Genomic DNA, 16,532 nt, shown 5'->3' on the forward strand with positions numbered 1-16,532 from the left:
GGGGGGGGGGGGGGGGGGAAGTTTCAGGCTGATTGGAAATACCATTTGCCTTAAGAGCAGGAGGGGAATTCACCTTTCATGATGGTTCATCCAAATGTACAGCCTGAGCTTCCAGCCTAGATTATTTATAGCACTAACACTACAGACAAAAAGGGCAAAGCTGGTTCACTGTTGAAAAGCAGAAGAGCTAGTAAAAAAAATCCCTCTTCTCCACCATGCAATTCCTGTCTGTCATTGTGACTACCTCGCATTGCACTGAGAGGCTGGGGACAAAGGGGTCTCACCCCAAGGCAGCCTTAGCCTCGCTTACCACACACCAGAGGGTGGAACAGCGCGTGCAACACGCTAAGCCAGGGGTGTTGGTGTCAGTGCAGTAACTTCCTCACCTCTGCCCGGGTCCTGGTCCCATCCAAAGGCTGGCAGTGATAGAGGGGAACTCAGAAATAAAAACAAAATTTCCTCTTGCCCTCCCAAAACCAGGGAGCTCCCCCTGGGTTCAGGCACCAAGGCAAGAGCTACAGAACAGCTTTGACAGGACCCTGCTGCAAGCGTGGGCTGAGGGAAGCCCCGCGCTGCAAAGGGTCAGGGTGATGCTTAAGGCACATGAGGAGAGGGCTGCGAGGTCAGGGAGCAGCGCAGGGCTGGAGGAGCAGGCTCCCTTTCCCTGCAGAACTAGCAGCACAGGACTGGCATGCAGCAGGGGTTGCCAGCCGTGCCATACACACTGGTAATGCCCAGCAGGCAGCTCTGGAGCTCCCAGTGCTGGAACAGCAGGGCTGTGGAGCCCTGTGCTAAGGCAGGCTGGTACCTCCATGACCATACTTGTCTGTGTATTTTGGTGCACAGATCCTGCCTCAAGGCACCACATCCGCGTTGTTTATCCTCAGTGGGCTATGTTGTTTTGTCTTCTGGGGAATTAAACATTTCAAAAAGCCATTGTGGTTGTTGGTAAGCGAGTGCCCTTCCCAGAGCAGGCACATCTTTCTCATGAGGCAGGTTAAAAGTGAGAGTTTTACTCTCCTGGTGAAGGAGTTCTTGTCCCTGCTGAATTTCCTTTAACTGGTTAGATACTTTCTCAACCTACTGCAACGTTTCCAAATCCACCTCTGAGCAGACTGAGCCAAGAGGCCAGTTCCACCTCATTTGCCCTTATAAGTACAGAGCATGAAATAGCCCCAGCCCTGTTCTCATGGCCTTGCATCATCGCCTCCCCTCCTCCCCAGGATGTCTCACTTCTGTACCCCTCTGTCAGAGTGAAACCCATCCACCAAGAGCAAGCCTGGAACAGCAACAGGCCAATTACCCACATCGATTAAGACTAGAAAGCACAGCTGCCCCAGGTTTCTGCTACCCACCTCCAGAGATGGAGGTCACTGCCACACGGCTCTGACCACCACTGCCTTGATTTCCTCTGCAAGCCACAATCACAGCAGGAGGCAGGACCAGAAGTTGTCCAGAGAAACTTACTGACAGGAATGAAGCTCTCCCGACTACAAAGGCACTTTATCTGACTTGTTTTAGAACTACGTTTCAAAAGGGGGAAAAAAAATATCAAACACGTCCCTGCTTATTTATTGTTAATACTTCCAAAGTAAGTCAAGATTTGGGGTCAAATTTAAGCATTCCTTGACTAAATGTATCAGAAAGGGATCTAGGGAAGAACTGTCCTCTCAGGCCAGTTAAAGTGTGAGTTGTGCTGGTAGGCCTTTTTGCTAGTTTCATGACAAATCTGATGCAAGAGCTTTTGCAAAAAAGGAAGCCCTGGCAGGAGTAAGTGACCCAGCTCCACAGCCTAATGAAATAGGATGGCTTTTTCAATGTACCCATCTTCAGCATGGGGTCCTTCAGCAACTTCTCCCTCGTGAACAGGCCTAAAAACATCTACAAAGAGCATCTACTGAGGTAGCCTCAAAACAGGGGATAAATCCAATAAAAATTAAACTCTTTTAACTAGAACAGCAATATGGATGAAAACTGTAAGGTGTGTAAGCATTGCTCACACCTTTAATAGTGGTTTCATGATAGTTGTAATGAAGTATTGTTCCCTCACACCCCAGGCCTGAAAACGCCGCCATCGAGTCTTGTTTTTGTTTCCTTCTTACAGGAAGGCACATACTCAACAAATAAGCTTTTGATGCTGGGGGCTTTTTGCTCATCCACTCAAGCCGGGAGCATCCCTGCAGCCAGGATTCGGTGATAAAGCCCTAACTTTCTATACATTTTGTACCATCAGCAGATGCCTTTGTGCTCTGATTACAAGCAGCCCGAACCTCGCCAGAAACATTAAGGAATGAGTATTTTCGTCAGGGCGAGCAGGACTGCCATGAACACGGACCAGCAACTTCTCGGAGCGGCCCGGCCTCGGCAGCAGCGTTTCCTCAGGGCCGCCTTTGTTGCGAGGACAAACGCGCTCGTTGTTTGTGCCGCCGGGATGAAGCGGCGCCGGGATCCGGGATGCGCGGGTGCCGGCGGGAAGCGCCGGGCTCTGCCGCAGCAGCCCGAGCCAATCAGCACCGCCTGCCCGAGATCGCACCAAAGTAGGTAGTGAAAAACCCTCGGAGGAAGGAAAAAAAAAAAAAAAAAAAAAAAAAAAAAAAAAGAAAACTCCCACACTTCCGCCCGGCTGCCCGCCCCTCGCCGCTCCGGCTGCTGCGGCCGCCTCCTCCCGCAGGCTCCCCGCCCGCCCCACGGCCACGGCCGCCCCCTCGGCCGCTCCCTGCTCCCCTCACGCCCGCCCCAGTCCGTTCCATCCGCGCTCCCAACAGCCCCAATCCTGCTCGTGCCCCCCGCGCTCTCCCTCAGGATCCCCGAGTCCCCCAGCTCTGCCCTCAGAATCGTCCCCGCACCCCACCCGGCACACCTTGGTGCAGGTAATCCCGCCCACCCGGCTGAGCGCTCTTGCCATTGGCCGGCTGACATATCAATCACGCTGAGTATCCCTGTGATTGGTTAACTCTGCAAGGGCGGGGCCCTGCGTGGCGACGAGGTTCCCGCCCCCCGCCCCGCTCGCGCGTGCGCACGGGGCTGGGGCGTCGCCACGCGGGGCTCCCGCCATAGCAACCGCTTCCTCCTCCTCCGGGCACGGCGGCCGTGACGTCGGCAGCGCTTCCGCCCGGCTCGCGCCCTCGCAGCTTCTCTTCCTGCCGCCGGAGCCCGCGCCGCGCCCAGACAGCCGAGGGAGCCGCCGCCGCCGCACCGCGCTCCGCCGCCCGCCCGCCGCGCCCCGCCGACGCCATGGTAGGCACCGCGCGCCGCCGGAGGGGCCGTTGGCTTCTCCGTCTCCCTCCTCCGCCTTCATCCCTGGGGGAAAAAGGGGGGAGGGGGGCGGCGGTACCGCCCGCCGCATCCCAGCCGGCGCTCTGGCTGGCGGCGCCGCTGTGCATGGCAATATCGTGCCCCCTTTTTCTTCTCCTTCCCTTTCTCCCGGTCCTTCCCGTTCGCCTTTGAACTTGACGCGGCGGATCCGTTCTCCTCCCTTCCCCCCCGCCCCCATCCCGCCATGAGGCGGCGGAAGGTTACTCCCACCCCGCCTCGAAGCGATGGAACTGTCCTCCCTCCTTTCCCTCCCCCCCACCGTAAGGTAGTGGTACGCTCCGCGTCGCACACAGGCGCTGGGGGCGGGCGCGTCCATTCGGCCCTGGGAGGGGGGGGTGGTGAGGAGCGAGGGCGCGGCGGGAAAAGGCCGTGGGGGGGGGCTGTGCGCGGCATCTCCCCGCGCCGCAGGGCGCGGCCGGGAGGGGACGGGGCGGCGGCGCCCCCGCCAGGGGCTGGGCGGGAGGGGGCCGCAGCCTCGCTGGAAGGCACCGGGCGGTGTTGGTGGGAGCCCGCCCTTCCCCCGTGGCCGGGGGCTGCCCTGCTCTGGAGGAAGCGCGGCCGCCGCCTCGGTCCCGGCGGGAGCCATCTTCCCACGGCCCGGGGGTCCGGGCCTGGCCTAGAAACCGGCGGCGGCTCCGCGGGCAGCCGGGGCCAGCACGGGCCCTCCCAGGGCCGGCCCGAGCCCCCCGCAGCCGGGCCCGGCCGGAGCCCGCAGCGCTGGTGGCGGACAAAAGGGGGAAGCGGAACCCGCGGTGGAGAATCGCTGATTGTAAAAAACAGGGTGCCGCAGCGGCCGCTCGAGGAAGCTGAAATTTTGAGGTAGTTGCTGCAAGGACTTGGTTTTTTTTTTTGGTTTTTTTTTTTTTCTGTTTTGCTTCTCCGGACAGTGCTGAAAACATTTATCCAAAGCATAACGCTGGAAGCAAAGAAACAAAAAAGTATTAAGGATCCGCACCGATTTGCTTGTGTTTCCTGGCTTTCAAAAGGGAAAAGTGTTAGGGCTCTCCTTGCATAAATGGGACAGAATAGCCCAAACGCGTGTTCAGTTTCATGGTGGCTCATTCTGTTTGCTTTGCCCGTGCTCAGAGTTTGCATCCCGGTTTAACTCAGGAGATGGAGGTTGGCAAATTTGCCTCAGTTATTAGCTCATGCAGTTTTAACTGCTGTCGTTTTTGCTTGAGTCATGCACACTTGTCCAGCAGCACATACTTGCCTGGGTTATTTACCTGTATTAGAGGTGTTAAATATTGAGGCCTTCCCTTGGTATTTACCAGTAGTTCATTGAACACGTGGTATATCCGGGAAATAAATTTTTGGTCAGTAGGGCTGGCAGACAGGATGTACCACTAATGTCCCTGTGTTCTCCAGCCCCCAAGCTGGAGCATCTGTGGCTGGTCTGCAGCGTGGAGCAGAGCTGATGGGAGTTGCAGATGAAGCTGCTAAAAAGTCTGATGAGACTCGCAGCTCTTGTTTAAAAGAGGCTTGTCTCAACAAGCCAGCTACCACCTCTGCAGTATGCAAACCTAGTTAAGTGTGACTACTCAGCATGTCAGCCTTCATCTTGCTTTGGAACCAGGGAATTCCCAAGTCAGTCAAAACTACTATTTCTCATAGTGATCTCCTTTTTGCAACAGGGTTTAGGTTGGCTTTTTTGAGAGGCTCCAAATGAACTTTGTTTTGGGCAGAGTGGAAGCCTTCTGGCAAAGTATGGTAGTGCCAGCAGGAGGGCATCCTTTGCTATCAAAAGAGCTCGGATTTTCAGCTTTGTGTCTGGCCACAATGTTCAGTTTCTTTGCTACTGGATTAAATGAGTCCAAGGTCTTTGGAGTACCGTGCAAATGATTTTTCTTGGTTGTTAGTCAGTGCTATTCCCAGATCTGTGTAATTACAAGGTACATATGCCTCACATACAAGATAACAGCCTCATGACAATTGGTGCTGTTGATGTCTGGCATGTTCCTACTCGCCTTGGCAGAATCACTATCAAGAGGCTCCTGCTGAGTTTAAGGGCTGACCTAAGCAATCCCGAGTGAGAGAGCCTGACTACAACCAGGACTTGCTTGTGAAGCTGTTCTCGGCCTTTGCCTCACCTGGTTGTTCAGGATTCACAGCAGTCTCCTCGGGAGAGGAGGATCCCTCAGTAACAAGTATCAGGGATGCCCGGAGCTGGCCTTCAAAGCCTGATTTTGAGGGTGGCATTTAAGCTTTAGGTTGGTGTAGGTGCCTGGAGGGCCACAAGAAAATCTTTATAGGCATTTAGGCTCCTAACAGCTGATTTGTGTGCTGAATGTGTTTCTGAGAAACTTTGATTTTCTGCAAGAGTCCTGTTACACACCAGCATTACCTTAAAAACTTACATTTCAACACAGGAATGGGTGCTGCTCAAAACTTCTGCCCTGCTGCTACTGGCCACTGCATTTCCTGTTTTTCAGTACTGTTGCTGGGATTGCCTTTTGTGGGTATTGCTTGTTCTGCCTACCTTGATAATTAAATTGGAAGTGAACTTCATGGTGGCTCAGAGAAGGAGATAATTTCCTCTTTGGCTAAAAGCAGAAGAAATGACCTTCAGGAATTCGAATGATAGTTTTTTTCTTGTTTGTTTGGTTGGGGTTTTTTTTTGTTGTTGTTTTTTTTGTTTGTTTGTTTTTTAATAATTGCTTTCCTACTCATTTCTTCTCATCTTGTCAGTAACATTTCTTCTTGGTGGGGAGGGGAATAAAAGCTGAATAGAGTTTCATTTCTTTCCTGCACACCTTCCCCCTGCCAAAAGAGACCAAATAATGCAAAATAAAAACTTGAGTCTAGCTGGCAAGATATTTCTGCAAGTGATATGCAGATGACTCTGTACTTCTGTCTGGTTTATGGTGTGCAAATAATGGCCTCTTATACAACAGTAGTAAAAGGCTGTTAGTTCTGTTTCCTGTCAGGCTTCAGATCACAGTTGAAACCTTGGCCTTTCAGATGTACAGGCTGTCCCCTGTAAATGGAGGTGTCTCTCTGTCCAGCTGTAGGGAAGCAGGGAATGTGGGCTTTTCCAGACTCCTGAAGTCACTGGTGTTCCCACACTGCTGCTGGTCCCTGGGATGAAGTTGAAGTAGCTGCTCCTTGCATGTCCTCCTTGCATTGCTGCCATTCATGCTCAGTACAGCGGGGATGTTAACATCAGATGTGTTTTCTTGAGTGCTCCGAAGACAGACTGAAAGCCAAGCAGTATTTAATATCTTTATGGTTTTGACTGCCTACATTTTCAGTTGGCTTGTCAGCCTTAGGTGACACCTTTCCAGAGGCCTCGTTCGGCAAAACTTTCTTTCAGCCAGACTGTTGCTCTCCCTTTCTGCTGAGTGCTCCCACAACTACCTTGGCTTAGTTTTCCTCTCAGGTTGCTGGTGATGGCCCAGGACATTCCATTGTGTGGCAGTGCAGGGGACAGCTCTGTTCCTGAAGGGTGCTGTCCCGGACCAGTTGGGTGGAAATAGGTTTAATTGGAAAAGTATTTATTGCAGGGATGTACTATGACACATTAGTGAGTCAGAGGGAAATGCCACATGGCTCCACAGGCAGCCCTGGCAGGGAATTTCAGAGGTAGATAGGAGGGTGGGTAAGCCAGGCATGGGGGAAACAGGGTTTGCTGAAGAAACTAAGAACCAAATACATGCCAGTAATGTGACCAGCAAACATGGGAGCACAGTGTTCTCACATCTGCCCTTGCAATTAAACAAGGCGTGCTTTAATACATTCTTGGTGTCAGATTCTGGAAAAAATTGATGATGCTTTTCCAAGAAGCAAAAGTTTCCACTTGAGTAGCTGTGGATAGTTCACCCTGATGTGTACAATGTTTGTGAGTGATTCCCAGACAAAACAAGTCAAGAACTGTATCTTGGAATGTCTCTGGAGATAATGCATGCCCAGGCACCGCTATGGAGAGTTCTTGGGCTCTAATCACAGGAGGGAAAACCAACAGTGAAATTCTCAAGACTTAAACTCAAATTTAGCCCTTCAAACTTGTCTTGAGGCAAACTAAGTCATTAGTTTAAGGTCTTAGCTGTCTTAGAGTTGAGGAAAACAAAGACTCTTCTTAGGTAAAATATTTTAAGTATTCAAGAAAAACACTGGTGCTCACAGTATTCACTTCCTAACAAAAGAGAAGTTGAATATCATTGTGTCAGAGTTGTGTTTTAGTTTATCAGGTGTCTGTCATGTCTCTCACTCCTGAAATGGCTGTTCTGTTTGTGAGGATTTCCTTGAGAAAGCTTTGGCTTATTCTTCAGTCTTCCCCAGTTTAGATGAAATTTCAGTTTGGCTACTTGGCAATGGAAGCAAAATGTTGGGAGCTCTTGGTGGAGGCAGCTGGGTCTGGTTCCTGCAGTTGGAAGCTTGCTGAACAGAAGGCTCCCTCTTAGGGCTGCGTGGTGGAGGGAGGGCATTGTGCTCTCCCAGGACTTATGCAGAGCTTTGCACTTCAGGCAAGAGCGAGGCTCTGAACAAGAGCTGCTGTGTTCCTGCAGAGCCTGCTGACAAGGCAGTGAATGCAGTCCCTGCCTCAGGTGCCTGCAGCAGGCTGTGTGACATCCAGTGGGGACAGGGCCAGAAGTGCCACGGGATAATGGGTGAGGGGCTCAGCCCCCGGCATGTGCTGTGTCTGCAGCAGCTGCATGGACGTGCTGGGGGAGAACTCAGTTATGCTGATTGCCTCAGAGAAACTTGTTCTGTCTCTTCTTTCCTGAATGTGCTGTCCTGGCATCGTTTTCCCATCCGGTAATTAGGTGGCTTTCCTGCTTGCTGCTGCCTTGTTGCAATTAAGGGTCTGTCCCCTACAGTGAAATGTCACCAGCTGGCTGATGGTCACGATCCCACAAGTGCCTGCAGTATGTGCTGCTCACTGAACCAGCCCCCATGTGCCAGTCCAGAGCTGGGTAACTCTTCCATCCTGGAAAAGAAACAGGACCAGGCTGGCTGCTGGAGCTCTGCAGCGTTCAAGCCACAATGCACAAAATAATAACCAATGTGCTGTATTGAATCCTCTGAGCAGAGCCATAAGTGGCCAAAGAGGGAAAATCCAGGCTAACAAGTGTTTACTCTGTCATTACTGGGAGGGTGGAGGCTTCTCACCAGCTCTTCTTCTGGACAAGGCAGCAGACACGAGGTTAAAATGTCGCTTGAGGACATGTATTTAGAGTCTGGAATTTCTCCTTGTTCCAGTGCTCTTAGCAGTCATCCTGTTGCTGTTCTACACAGAGTGGTTGCAGCTACCTCAAAACAAAAGCTGCCTGGGGTTTGAGTTTTTTCCTTTTTAAGTATGCTTGTGAAGCCATTTGTGGCTGGTACAGGCCCAGGGTTGGAGAGGGAGCCCTGCAGTTACGACAGTAGATCCTGCTTTCGGAGGGAATTGGTTTGTTGCACTGTCTCACCTCAGCCCATACTGTAACACAGCTATAGGGTGTTCTCAGATGGAACAAATCTGCATTGTCCCTGGCAACACAATGGCTGCTAAAGTCAGCTTGTGTGATGAATCCAGGGGTTGTACAGCAGCTGTGAAAAGGAGTAGCACCAGCTACTAACAGCCTTTTGCTTTGGAAAGCTAAAAAAATACAGTTGTCACTATTGTCCCTTCGGCTTCTGGTCAGTCCCAGTTATCGGCTGAAGTTTTACAGTGAATTTTTAGTGTTCAGACTAAATACTTTCTGCTTTTTTGGAATCTGAACTGACTTGCCAGCAGTATTCAGATTCTTTTTAAAGCAACAACTTGTCTCCTGACTTGGAGGCATGTTTCTGGCTGTGTAGTAGCACAAGCAAATGCACATGACTGCACAGTTTGCATCAACCTGCAGCTCTGTTGCTGCTGCTTCTGGCTCTAAGCTGAGCATTAACCTGTGCTTTCAAAGTTAACATGAATTATTTGTTGTTGTGTTCGAGCAAAGCTCAAGAACTGACAAAGGTAGAGGTAGGTGACATGTACTGCTTTTTCATTATAAATAGCCTCATTTCCATGGCAGTTCAGAACCTTGAAGGGCTTTGTGACTAAAACCTGAGTGTTGCTACCCATTGCCAGTTACTGAGGTACTATTAGTTAGAAAATAAACCTCGGGGAGGAAAGGGCTCCTCTTCAATTCACTATGGATTTGTCCTTAGTGAATGATGAAATACCTGTAGTTGCTGCACTGTTTGCTTTATTAGGTTAACTTTGTGTTATTTAGAGTCTTCCCAAAGAGGCTTTTGCCCACACCAAGCACAGGGTCAGGAGGAGAAAGACCTTTATTCCTCATTAGCTCTCAGTCACACTGACAAAGTGCAGCATCTCTGTATGGAGGAGGTGACACCAGAATGAGTCATTTTGAGTCCATGTTTGCACTGTAGCTTGAATTTGTCCTGAAATAGGCTTTCTCCATGTACTTTCCTCACCTTATTGGTGATAGGCAGAGGGATGGCTGCCTGCCACACAGCTGAGGCACGGTGACTGAATTGCTCTTCTCCTGTCCCCCAGAAAGTGCAAGCAGTTCTTCACAGGTTACCACTTACAGACTGACCATGCACTGTAAATCTAGAGGGTGATCCCATTGTGTTTAGGTAAACCCTGAGAAAGCACTGCTCTCCACCCTAAAGAAAAGCTGTCTCAGATTGCTGATGTATGAGATTGTCCTGGTTTTCTGTGACCAGCACTTGGGAGCTCTAGATACCAAACTCCATGGCAATAGATTCTGCCAGCCGTGCCACCTCTCCTCACTGGGTTAGCTGGCTATGCCAGCCACCCAGGGTTACAGGAGGAGGGGTGTTGGTAGAAAGAGGAGAATCTGAGCTTATCTGAGGTCCTCTGTGGTAGGCACTAATCAAGGCTTTAAAAAACCCCCACATATTAAAGTAGGTGTCCATTCCATAACCATCCTTCAAGGACAGCCTGAGCACTGAGCAGGTCCCCTGCACCTCTGTCTCCCTGGTTTTGCAGCTGAACTCTGCTGTTCCTTCAAAATGCAAAAGAAATCCCTTTAGCTCACATTTTGGGGCTGAAGAGAAGTTAAAAAAAAATTTAAGAACAGCCTTTAGCCTTTTTCAGTTGAGAGTCTCACCTGCTGTACCCGACTGTTGGTACTGCTGACTGTGCTCACAGCAGTGACGTGTCGTGGTTTACACTGAGGGAGGAAGGCAGTTTTCCTTCTGATAGATGGATGTGAGTAATGTCATTTGAATTTGGAAGACAAAAAAGCAGTGAGGGAGGAAGCAGGATTCTAAAGGAATCTCATTGTTTATCCTGTGTGTAGCATTTTGAACAGATAGAGTTGTTCAGTACTGGACAGGCTTCAATTTGGTCTTTACTGCTGTGGCCATGATGTCCTTCCAGCAGTGCCTGCTGGCTTCCCACATTTGCAGTATTCACTCTTGCACAGCTGCTTTTAAACTCTCCAACTTGGTGCAGTCTCAGAACAAAACTCAAATGTAAATGTTTCTACTTCCCACTTTTTTTTTCTGTCTTATTCCCAGGAAAGCATCAGACTGAAAATGCAGTTCAGATTTCTGTCATTCTTGCTAGGTCTTGTCCTCTTTATTCTGTGCAGCTGCCTTTAACATCAGGTTGATAATGCTGCATGTGCACCTCTTGTTCCAGCTTACACAGGGGAATACAATACCACTCACTACAATTTCCCAGCTGACTCCAAGGTGGGGGAGAAATATTGCTTTAAAAACTGCTGGAGTAGGTGCTGAAGAGAAGAGACTTTAACTGTTAAGACTTGCAAATTCTCTGTTTGAAATACTGAATTGAGAACAACTTCCCGAAGTTGGTTTGTTCAGCTAAAAACTACCACTGCAATCCCAGTACCCCACTACTTTTCCCTTGATCTCTAAACTAATTCCATGTGACAGGTATGGAATTTGGCCAGTTTTACCTCTATTCCTAAAGCTTCTAGCAAGCATGCTGGAAATGGCTGGGAAACTTTGAACAGAAGATCCTTGTGGGCTTGTCCAGCCAGCCTAAAACGGGGAAGAAAATTAAGCTGCTGTAATGCCAAAATATCTGCCACAAATGAATCTCGGGGAACAAGGGGTTGGCTTGCCTGAAAAACTCCCCCAAAACAATGTTCTGGTGTAAGTGGGATTGTGCCTTCTTTGGAATAGTTTTTGGGTTGGCAGCCAGCTGTGGGCAGCAGCAAGACTCCAGATTCTTTCCTTGGCTTTGGAAAAGAGGGGCTGCAGCCTTTTCTGATGAGACTCTCATGCCACAAGTGACTATTGCAAGAATCTATTGTCTTCTAGCCTTGGATTTAAGGCAGTGCCATAATGTAGCTGGGAAAATGAGGGGTGGAAGGCCTGAAGGTGTTTGCTGTGGTCTTTGCAGGCCTCCGGAGTACAAGTGGCCGATGAGGTGTGCCGTATCTTCTACGACATGAAAGTGCGAAAGTGCTCCACGCCGGAGGAAATCAAGAAGAGGAAGAAGGCTGTCATCTTCTGCCTCAGTCCAGACAAAAAGTGCATTATTGTGGAGGAAGGCAAAGAGATTCTGGTGGGAGATGTCGGAGTGACAGTCACCGACCCTTTCAAGCACTTTGTGCAGATGCTTCCCGAGAAGGATTGCCGCTATGCCTTGTATGATGCAAGCTTCGAGACCAAGGAATCCAAAAAAGAAGAGCTGATGTTTTTCTTGTGGTAAGCCACCTTCCCAACTCTCTCATTCCCAGCATGCAGTCCAGGCTCTGAGGGTGAGGTCTCTGAGCACTTGTGTTGCCCAGGCTGGGAAAATGGCAGGCTTAAAGTGAGCTGGGCAGCCTGATGCCTGTATTCTGGAGCCATGAGAGTTCCACTTGTCCGTGGTGGGTAGGACACTGCTTCTGTCTGGGGTGGATAATCAGTGTCACTAATTTCACTGTCTGTGGTGTCTCCCACTAGGGCACCAGAACAAGCACCTCTCAAAAGTAAGATGATCTACGCAAGCTCCAAGGATGCAATCAAAAAGAAGTTTCAAGGTATGTAATACAACTCATGTTCCTAACTGCTGTGTCCCTGGAGTATGCAGCAAGGCTTAATTAGTTCAGGTTTTGGGGGTTTTTTTGTTGTTGTTTTTTTGAGGTACTAGTGAGAAGTGAAGTGTCATATGACAGAGCTAAAAGGAGCTCTGGCACAAATTTACATTATCTGGCAAAATTTCAGAGGCACTAGGACAGTGCTCAGGACAAGAGCAGGTTTTGCAATGTGTGATGGACCATATGGAGCAGCACATCTGCACCATACAGGCTAGAAACCATAAGGTTCATAACACAACACTGGATGTTGTGCAGAGCTGCCTCAGTGGCAGAGCACTTTCATCCCTGTGTCTGTTAAAATGCATCTCATAAACTTACTGTGCTGTAGTAAGCCAGTCTGGCTGATAGCCAGTAGCACTCTTCAGCTCCTCAGGCCGCACTGGGCCAAAATCTTGCACTGTGCAAGACTGACAGGATCTTTGTGCAGCAGTGCCAGCCTTCACAGGATGGCTTGCCCAGGGACTGGAACTGCCATGGGAAAGTGTTGTGTGCTGCACATGTGGAATTTTGAGAAAAAGAAATCCCGAGGAAATTATGCTTTTCACCATATAAGGCAGACATGGGTTGGGCTCTCCAGCCTTAAAAAGGAAAAGAAAGCAGTGTTGGTTGGGTAGCCCAGCTCCCAGTCTCTGCCTCTCAGGTGTGCAGTGTGGTGCTTTCAGCCACCTCTGCAGAGGCAATGGGAGCTGAGTGAGCCCGCTCCATGTGCTTGCCTGGAGCTCCCTCCCCTGCTGTATCCAGGCAGCACAAGAAATGAGGGATTTGCTCTAAGAGCCTGCTGTGAAAGGCCAACAGCCTGAGCACTGAGCTAGTGACAAATTTCTGCCTTCGTGTCCCTTCAGTGACATTTGGTGTGCAGCCAGATGTCTCCTGGGACGTGTCAGGCAAAAACCGTCAAATTCCCTAAGCTAAGGCAGGACTTGTCTGCTTGAGTGACTGGATTGCTTCTTCTAATATTACTACCAGGTATGTTTCTTTGATTGCTTACCAGCATGTTGAAATACTGCATTACTGAGTGTTTTGCCTCTTTTTTTAGGCATAAAGCATGAATGCCAAGCAAATGGGCCAGAGGACCTGAACCGAGCTTGCATTGCTGAGAAGCTAGGAGGCTCCCTAGTCGTAGCTTTTGAAGGAAGTCCCGTGTAGATGTCATACAGTGCCACAACTCTACAAGCATTCCATGTTTTAATAGATCAGTTATATAAAGCAAACATTTTAGGCAAGGGTTTCACTAACAGTAGGGAAGCTGTCTTGTAGAATAAAGTAGATTTTGGAGATGTAGCTCGTATGTAAAAATGACCCTAAATAAATCAAATTAAGGATTTATCTTGGTGTATTAATATTTGCATTGGTTGTCCAGCCCAGTACTGTCCCCAGTGGATTAACACTAAAAGTCTCTAAAAATTTGAGCAGTGTATCATGAAAGGTGGAGAGGTGAGAATGATCTGGTTCCTCTTCTCGCTTTTCCAAGTAGTAACAAGCAAAATTTAAAAACTTTCCCTTGTAACCATTTGAGACAAAACTTAAGACCTGTAGTTTAACTTCAGTTGAAACAACCTGTGAGCACCAAAATTGGGTTAAATTCTTGGTGCTTGCAGTTGCAGAGCTGTACTAAAAAAGCCTAATTATGAAGCTAGACATAAAACAGACACACTTTTTTCTGGAGAAGTAATCCTAATCCACTCTCTTGTAATCTCACAGTGCAGTAATAATATTTAAAGGTTCACTTGTTCTGTAGGTTCAATTTTCTTGTTATGAAGTGTCTTGAGGTCTCTTTCCTCCTGAGTGATTCTATAGAAATTGCTTTTTCTGTTGACACAGTTTAATTTAGAACTGCCTTTCTCCAATATACACTTACTAGTGGATCAGATGCTTCTGAGGCTTTTATAAATACAGATTCTTATATCAGAGCTCTCCAGTTATGGGTAGTAAAATGAAAAGGAACCACAACTTTAAAAATGGTATTTTCAGCCCCAGTCTTTGGTCACTTGGTCCATTTGTCCATAATAACTATTGATTTAACTTAGTAGAACCAATCAGCCTGACTAATATGGCTTGATCTGGGCTTTTTGTCTGTTAGCTTCTTTAATTCTGTAGAAATGCATGGTAATATCACCTACTAGAAAGTTTGACCTGAAATGCCTTTTGTATGGGGGGTAGAGAACATTCCTGTGCCAGCTACAGAGATCTTAAAAGCTTCCATGTTTCATCAGTGGTTGATTAAAGCTGTTTCTTTTGTGTAATGTGTACATGGGAGTTGCATAGAGTTTTCTTGTATGTCTGTAGAGAAAAAGAAAAAAAAAAACCAAAACCCTTAGCCTCCAGTGCATTACTGTGATATGTTCTGTGCGTGCCAAATTTGAACAGCCTAAATAAATGGGCTTTCCTCCCCTGGGTCAGTGACTGATTGCTCTCCAGCCTCGGGATCAGCCCTCCTGCAGGGACTGGCACTGCTGGATCTGGGTAAGCACTTAGGGAGCTGCTGTGCCTTCTGCAGCAGCTGCCCTGCTCTGCTCTGGGGAGCAGGAATGGGGGGAAAGAGGCTGGCAGGAAGAGCTGGTGAAGCTGGCGGGGTCTGGGGGTAAAGCAGGTTTGTCTCTGCAGTGTGTTCCCCTCTTTGGCTCTGCATCCCCCTGTTTGCTGCCAGCTCCAGCTCCCAAACAGCACCTCTCTCTGCCTTTAGGCTTTGGGCCCAAATTCCCATTGGCTGAGGGCTGTCCTGGGAGCCATCTCCCTGTTTGCAGCCTGAGCAGCAGGAGCCCAGCCATGTGTTGGTTGTTCTGCACTGCATTCCCTGTGAGGACTGAGGGAGCTTTCTCTGGCCAGGCCCATGGAGCCAGGGCAGTCACAGGATGGCCCTTCCTCCCTGAGCTGTTCCCAGCTGTGCAGGGACAGAAAGCTGCTGTGTCCCCTCAGTGCCTGGCTGTGCTGCTGTGTCTGGGGGCCAGGGCAGTAACAGGCCATTACCTAACTCAGCATGTGCCCGCTCTGGCCAGGCTGAGTGCTTAAAACCCTTCATTAAAGACAGGCATTGACTGACTGCTCTGACTTGGCACCCACGCGGGTCACAGGGCTGCGAGCTCAAGGTTTTCTGATGCAAAGGGACCCACTGGAGTGCAGCTTCCTGATACTGAGCAAAGCAAACTGGCCTGGATTCTGCTGGGGCTTCTAGCCTATCAGTCAACTGGGGCCTCACCCAAGTGTGTAATGATCCTCATAAACAGCTCCTCCTTGCCCGGGTGTCTGCAGTACTGATCTCTGTCCAAAGTCCACCTGGAGATAAGGAAACCAGTGTGACACACTGGGAGTGGTGCTGCCTGACAAACAGGCAACTCCTAGCCCAGATCCAGCTGATAGCTGGTGCCTCCAGGCTGCAGGCATCTTTATCTAGCCCAGGTGATGCTGTGGTCACTTCTGTCTGAGATTTTCTTCCTTGGTCAGAAAATTGAGCAGGAGATACTGCAAAAGAGGAAGGATGTTAGACCTCTAAGGTAGGAGAGCATTTCCCACAATGTGAAAGCCCTTGGATCAAGGACTTGGGTTCAAAGTACCTTAGTCCCAGATAAGAGGTGACACTTTGGGCCTTGGCTGGGTGTGGTGCTATAGCTTCAGCCCATTTGAGAGCTTTTAGGACCCTCACAGGAAGTCCCAAAGTATATTGAGCCTTGTGCTCCAGAACTAACAGTAACTTAATCATCAGAGCTACGGTGCTGTGGGCTTGTCCACATGGTGGGGTTTGCTGGCCAAACTTCCCCTCTCAGCATTGTTCTGCTTTTCGAGGGGATGAAACTCTTGTGACTTTTTAAGATTTCTCTCAAATCACCCTGACCTTCTGAGAAGGCAAGACAAGAAAAGAGAGACAACATGATGAATGCTTCCTATAACTTGGCTGGTTGCTGGTGGGGGAAATCACTTCCTAACAGGGGCACATGAAGAAAAAGGTGAAGGAGTTCCGCTGAGGGAGGCAGCTCAGTCACACAAGCTCAGCAGGACTTCCTCAGGTAGTGTGAACATATTGAAGTACACATGCAGGCAGTGGTTTCCTGAAAGCCATATTTTGTCCATTTGGCCTGTGAGAAGATGAGAACAGGAAATGGAGACTGATAATTCAAGCCTAAGTGTAAACAGCAGGCAGTGTAAATGTAATTTACAAGGAGGGTTAAATTGAGTGTCTTCAACTGTGCCTTGATAAGCCCAGGTACCCAGGCT

The 16,532-nt window shown here is 49.3% G+C and overlaps 1 protein-coding gene across 1 annotated transcript; it reads left to right on the forward strand.

Annotated features, from left to right (window-relative positions):
• The first annotated feature begins 3,026 nt into the window (after positions 1-3,026).
• Positions 3,027-14,717, forward strand: DSTN (destrin, actin depolymerizing factor). Its single transcript, XM_041424085.1, has 4 exons — positions 3,027-3,237; positions 11,642-11,949; positions 12,190-12,266; positions 13,360-14,717. Exons 1-4 carry the CDS (start codon positions 3,235-3,237, stop codon positions 13,467-13,469), a joined length of 498 nt encoding a protein of 165 aa, XP_041280019.1. The 5' UTR covers positions 3,027-3,234; the 3' UTR covers positions 13,470-14,717.
• The last annotated feature ends 1,815 nt before the right edge of the window (positions 14,718-16,532 follow it).

This window comes from Onychostruthus taczanowskii, unplaced genomic scaffold (genome assembly GCF_017590055.1).
Source record: "Onychostruthus taczanowskii isolate IOZ18803 unplaced genomic scaffold, ASM1759005v1 scaffold80, whole genome shotgun sequence".
NCBI classification, from domain to species: domain Eukaryota; kingdom Metazoa; phylum Chordata; class Aves; order Passeriformes; family Passeridae; genus Onychostruthus; species Onychostruthus taczanowskii.

What these genes read in the sequence shown, in the direction of transcription:
- DSTN (XM_041424085.1), top strand. An exon ending in GAGCTGATGTTTTTCTTGTG is followed by an intron (nt 11,950 to 12,189) that starts GTAAGCCACCTT and finishes GTCTCCCACTAG; the next exon opens with GGCACCAGAACAAGCACCTC. An exon ending in AATCAAAAAGAAGTTTCAAG is followed by an intron (nt 12,267 to 13,359) that starts GTATGTAATACA and finishes CTCTTTTTTTAG; the next exon opens with GCATAAAGCATGAATGCCAA.